Source organism: Anarrhichthys ocellatus, unplaced genomic scaffold (genome assembly GCF_004355925.1).
Source record: "Anarrhichthys ocellatus isolate YVR2014 unplaced genomic scaffold, GSC_Weel_1.0 scaffold101, whole genome shotgun sequence".
NCBI classification, from domain to species: domain Eukaryota; kingdom Metazoa; phylum Chordata; class Actinopteri; order Perciformes; family Anarhichadidae; genus Anarrhichthys; species Anarrhichthys ocellatus.
In genome coordinates, this window is record NW_022280131.1 from 388,984 (window position 1) to 395,384 (window position 6,401).

Genomic DNA, 6,401 nt, shown 5'->3' on the forward strand with positions numbered 1-6,401 from the left:
TTCTTTCAATTATTTAGAAAGCTTTTCACACCCTACCTCCCCTCCCTACCTCCTTCTCCCCTGCTAAACTCGTCCCTATAGCCTGTCACAGTCTGTCACCAGGGCATAGCGTTAGAACGCTGTTGTGTGTCTCAGGGGCGAGCACATGTGAAAAGTGTAGCTACCTTAACGACCACTTTCGGTTCAAGTGCGACACGGCTGCGGCTCACCTGGAGATTCGACATATCGCCTATTATTTTCTGTGTGCCTGTAGTTCTCAGCAAAAATAAACTGTCAAAATTAACTGTTGATGTTCATAATGACAATAGCAATATTTCCCAGCACTTCCAGCGTTAGTTCCGAGTTAAAATCCCTGAAGCATTTCTGTGAACAGAGTTCCTTCATTTGTTAAAGCATGGCTTTTATTGTGAAATATTTGCAGGACTTGCACGGCTCCATAAATTAATGGAGTATGGGTTTTTAATTGTAGAAATAGTCTTAGCAAAAACCCCATATAGGTTACAATTATACTATGTGAATAAGTTTGGTTGGCCATTGTCAAAGGCAAATTCAATGTAGTGTAGTGGTTCCCTTTTTTTTTCCTCCGTAAAGGTTTCTTTTGGGGGGACTATTTCCTGTTCCGATGCGAGGGTCCAAGGACAGAAAATGTCAAATGCCAAATTTGTGATTTTGGGCTGTACAAATAAATCTAATTGAATTGAAAATTGATTCTTAGCTGATACGCCCTCCAGACATGGGATATATACCTGGGGATGGCTGACTGATTTCCTATAACCTAGGTATCACAGATAAATATTATGTTGGAGCAACCTAAGTTTGACTGGCAATAATCAGCTTGGTTGTATCACTTCTTTCAGGCATGTGGCATGATAAACAACTGAGGGTATGTGCTGCCGATTAAGAGTCGATCGTACCTAAAATATACTGAGGGAGTCTCCTGTGTGGGTCAAGAGCCTGGTCTACTGAAGCATATCAAGCTTCTTCTTATACAATACCATCAATTTAGTAAAAATTTGAAAGAGATCAGTCTCATGCTAAATGATTAAATGAGTAACAATTAGTCAAACTGCAAATGTATATTTTAGCATCTGGTAATCAAGTTGAAAATGTTGAATATTTTTCTAAATTGTATCCCAGTGAGCATTTTTCTGTTGAAAAGACGTTTAATAAACAACTATGGTCATCGGTGAAACTATATGTTTCAATATGTTGAAATATGGTCTATGATCCATATCTATGGTCTATGCCAGGGGTCTTCAACGTTTTTCAGGCCAAGGACCCCCAAACTGATAGAGAGATGAAGCAGGGACCCCCGACTATATATATTGTATAAAATTGTGTTTTATATTAAATGGGCCTAGTACCGTGTATACCTCTTTATTGTGCATTCAATACTAAGCTATTCAAATAATACACAGGTTCATATGTTCATGTTTTTATTTTAAACATGTGCAAGGTAGTGAGTAGGGTGGCCGTGCCACTGCCATTTATAAACATACGTTGTCAGCTGATACCAATGCCAATATCAACATTGCCAATTGCATGATAATCATGCATACAAGCACACAAATTAATCATTTTAAACATAAATGTGGAAACGAAAAATGAGTGATGGCCTATTAGTGCCACTGCCATGCATAAAGATACCTGTTATCTTTCATACAATACTGAACTATTAAAATAATGGACACATTCATGTTTAGAGAATTTTTTTTTTTAATTTTAAATTTAAAAAAAAAAATTGTCTAATCAAGCAAACATTTCGCGGACCCCCTGCAGTACCTTCGCAGACCCCATAGGGGCCGCGGACCCCCTGTTGAAGACCTCTGGTCTATGCTATTATTAACATTTTCAAACAAATTTGTGTTTTGTGACAAGTTGATGTTGTAACCGCACTTTAGCAGGTTGACGGCGAAAATAGGTCTTAGATGATTAGACCGAATATCACCCAGTTTTCAACTGAATTTCAACAAGAAATCAATGTTGAAATCTCAGTTGGTGCTCACTGGGATAACTATTCTATACAAACAATAAAAACTACACAACCTATTCAATTAAATCAATAATTTCAATTTTTCTTTGGTATTTGTGTCGAATACAGAAATGTAATGATGATTGCTGGGTAATGTGTGAAGATGTTGTCAATTCTCTACTTGATTATGTGACAAAACAATATGATGGTGTTTATGTGTGTCTGCGTGTGTGCATGCGTCATAACTAGTAGGGTCCACTAGGGTCCGTCATAATAGTGTGCACTTGGACTCATCGTAACTAGCCTACGCTTAAGCATGAAACTTTCTCCTCCTCTCCAAGTCTGTAGCTGAAGTGGTCTGTTGTGACGCTGGTACGTGAAGACATGTAACCCTACCACTTTGTGCCTAACCCTAACTGAGCAATGAAATGATCACTTATGTCTCTGATCATGAATACAGCTGGTGAAAACAGAGACCACGAGTAACATAATGCTGCTATTCAGTTGAGAGTAGATTGGGTGGAGTCTGTGTGGGAAACAATGTCTGAGGGAAGGAAAGGAGGAAGGGAGGGGGTAATGTGAGGAGACCACAGTTACACCATTCTACACCTGCTCGGTTGTGTACTACAATGGTTTCCTCGGAAGTAGAAGTACATAGTAAGAAGTAAACAGACGACTTGCATATTTTTAAGTGCTTTTGTGGCCTTTCGTACATTATTTTGGGGACAATGATTTAGAATTGTAACATTATTCAATACGTTTCATATCTAAACATCATAATAACTCTATAGCTGTTTGGGGACGTTTTAGTTGGGGCCACAGGCCTTCTTGCCTATGACCGTACTTGGTTAAGATCCTTTTCTCTGGAAGGAGATCCACAAGAAAATCCTGTTTCGAAGCCACCTCAACATCGATGGTGGTGAACCAATTACCCGGCTGATACAGTTACAGTAACCGCTTGATGGTTGACATATGGAACATCTTGCTGGACAATGCACTTGTTTAGGATGCAAAGATCAAACACAGAAAGGGTTTTACTTGATGTACTTCTTGTTCCCAAGAAGACATAATATTTCACACCTGCCTGTTGTGAGTGTGGATGACAGACACAGCCTGTCTCTGTAACTGGTCTTGGGTCTCTGCTGACAGGAAATAAATCTCCTACTGGGAGTATAAATTCACCTCTTTTAGAAAATAGCCCAGTCTCAGTGTCCTGTCCTCCTCCAGAGATTTAAAGCACCGATTGACAGATGAAATTGATCCAAAGAGCCCATCCTCCCAGGAGATTATCCGGGTCCTTTCTTGGGAGTGTGAGTCCTAGTCACACGAGGTGAGAGCCCACGGTGTCTTGAAACATAACACGGCCCGCGGCTGTTGCAACTCCCTGAATCAGGTTATTAATTTGTCTGATGCAAAGGTCCAGAATGAGACAGTGTGGTGGGGGCGGCAGGCTGGGAAGATGCAAGCGTACATACACATCCAAGTTGTTAGCAGCTGCAGCGAATCTGAGAAAATCAACTAGACCTACAGGGCTCTCGTCTTCAGCATCATCATCTGTAGACAGAGCCAGTATCTTAGAAGGGATGATTGGAAGCATTGGTGGAACATTGGTGGCTGTAGCTGGAACTTTGACGGTGTCGATCTTGAACTCCGGCTCACTCTCATGGCAGTGAAACATCAAGTCGAAGAATCAGAAGTGAGTCCAAAGCTGCCTGTGTCGATTCTTGGGCAGCACTCGGCAGACCAGTTAGGATTGCAGTCATTCTCCCAATGAAAATTGGGAGAATGATTTTAGGAGACTAAACCCATGGAGTCCAGTGGCAGTGTTGGAGGTTCATTTATCATGATAGCACCATTGATTATATCCATTTGTTTAATATTATTTAAATGTTTGAAATTCACATATATAACATCTGCATATTGAGAACTAGTTTGAATGTTTGGATATAGTGTAGTCTGAATGGGTTACAGCCTGTTTCATTTAGTAAGGATCAGAGTCTCTTGTTGAAAAAACTACTAAAGAGGCATAGCAGGTGTGTGGTAAGGCTGTCTTTACTACTAAAGAGGCATAGCAGGTGTGTGGTAAGGCTGTCTTTACTACTAAAGAGGCATAGCAGGTGTGTCGTAAGGCTGTCTTTACTACTAAAGAGGCATAGCAGGTGTGTGGTAAGACTGTCATGGGAAAAACAAGGGAATGCCGCTAGGGTTGTGATAAAAAGTGCAGAGCTGAGCGGCATCAGGAAAAGGCTTTCAAATCCCACTAGAAAGATAAAGCTGACTATGACACATTGGAACATGCAATACACACATTAGAAACCATACGAACATAACTCACACCCACATGACAGGGAAAGTGACATATTCTGTGATTTACTGGGTTGAATTCTTTGCCTGAAGAATAAAGTCTATTGAATTGAATTCTGTCTGATTCCAGTGCGTTCTTCAAAGATCATCAGGACACCAATAGGTATTAAGTATAGAATAAGAATAGAGTTGGGGAACAGTAGTTTAGACTTCATCAACTGATCCGGTCTGAACTTCTTTTCCATGACAGCAGAGTGTAGCCTGTGTGAGTTAGAAACACGACAAACTAGCAGCGGAATTATTCTCTATACATATGCTTTTCTAGTATTCCGACTACTCAAAGCATGTTAACACTGCATGCCATTCACCCATACAGATGGCAGGGGCTACCATGCAAGGTGCCACCTGCCCATCAGGACTAATTAACATTCATGCCCATTCATGCACAGCCTATGAGAGCAATGTGAGGTTAAGTGTCTTGCCCAATGACACATCGACATGATGTAGCCCAGTGGTTCTCAAACGTTTTCTGTCGCGCCCCACTTTGGAGGAAGAAAAATGTTCATGCCCCACCGCCACAACAAAATTGTAACAAAATGGTCCATGTTGAACTTTTATTGAAATAACATTTTGTGACTCCTCCGTCTGTGCTTTTTCAAATAATAGAATAAAGAAAATTGCAATCAATTTTAAGTAAACCAGATTACTCCACCAGACAAAAACAAATAAAATGTGCAATCACTTTGTTAGAACAATGCAAATAAAGTTATATCTGTGCAAAAAGGAACTACAATTTGGCAAAAAGCCTCCTGTGGACAGGTGTTGTAAATTAGCATTTCGCTTCAAACACTTAACACAGTGCATCTGGGCTTTGTGCATAAATGTATGTTACAATTCTAATGCTACTGTGATGTCCATATCAAATAAAATAAACATAACATTATTATGAGATAGTAAGTCATTATTATGAGATGCTAAGTCATTATTTTGAGATAGTATCTCATTATGACTTACAGGATCTGTATTTTTCCTCAGTGGCGGAAACGGGCTTCCGTACATTTCGCCATGTATTTATTAATAACTTAAAAAAAAAAGAAAAATATTCTGCATTTCCCCCTGCGCCCCACCTGTAATACCACTGCGCCCCACTAGAGGGGTGCGCCCCACAGTTTGAGAACCACTGATGTAGCTGATCCTTTGATTGAAACACGGCCCGCTCTTCCAAAAAGCCACATGAGGTAATCTGAGTTGTACCCTGCCTTAGCCCAATGTCAATTTTGATCGGTTTGGATATCCAACCCATGTTGATTGAACTTGAGGTGTATGCTTATGCTGTGGGTAAAATCACCTTCGAAGAATTGTTGATTATGGTAAAAAAAAAGACACCTGTACTTATTTAATATCATTTTACATTTTTTATTGCCCTAAGCATATTTTCAGCAGGTTTGATCAGCCCTTGAACTACCCTACACCCTGCCCTCAAGGACACATGGTGCAGTCATGCAGTAAGAAAGTGACAAGCCCTTCACAGCTTGTGACAAGAGGATTTACTTTATTTGTTTGTGTAGGAGGGTTGGGGGTCATTATTGTTATTTGGGTTGTTGGGATCAAAGGTCATACAGAACCTCCAGGATAGTAGCCATGGATGAGGCTTGGCTCTCACAGCTGAATGAGCAGTGCAGGCCATTCTCATTAGTCAGCTCAGGGAGACCCTTCCAAGGGGACCTAGAGGAAGACATTGGAGAGCAGAGTGGCCATCACAAACATGGATAGAATGATTAAATAATGGCAGTCACTCCTACAGTTGTGGATACTACTAGTGGTACCCCAAGATACATGCTAGTTAAACAAGCTAAATGTCTACTGCCAGGTCTGAAGATCTGTAACAGCAATAGCATGCTGACTGTGAATACCTCTCCAAGTGTACAGTATGATGAGACAGTACATTTTTCACCAGGACAATGGTTTTGTTATATGTCTCCTCTCCCATTTTCCTGGCAAAGTACAGTTTGGCCCTCAGGAAGTAGCCGGTGGGCCACAACCATTCCTGTAAGAGAAGGAAAAAGGCTAGTAAAAGCTAGTAAATGATTACTGCTTTAAAAATGTACTGTCTCATAATACTGTA

General features: G+C 40.5%; 1 protein-coding gene across 1 annotated transcript in view; it reads right to left on the minus strand.

The window, feature by feature from the left end:
* Positions 1-5,582: 5,582 nt before the first annotated feature.
* LOC116399106 (glycogen debranching enzyme-like) overlaps positions 5,583-6,401 on the minus strand; it is a 39,505-nt gene continuing 38,686 nt past the window's right edge. Inside the window, exons 15-16 of the mRNA XM_031875994.1 lie at positions 6,190-6,323; positions 5,583-6,001 (exon numbers count right to left, since the gene is read on the minus strand). Coding sequence (XP_031731854.1) covers positions 5,884-6,001; positions 6,190-6,323 — 252 coding nt within the window. The 3' untranslated portion in view covers positions 5,583-5,883. The remainder of the gene's footprint in view (positions 6,002-6,189; positions 6,324-6,401) is intronic.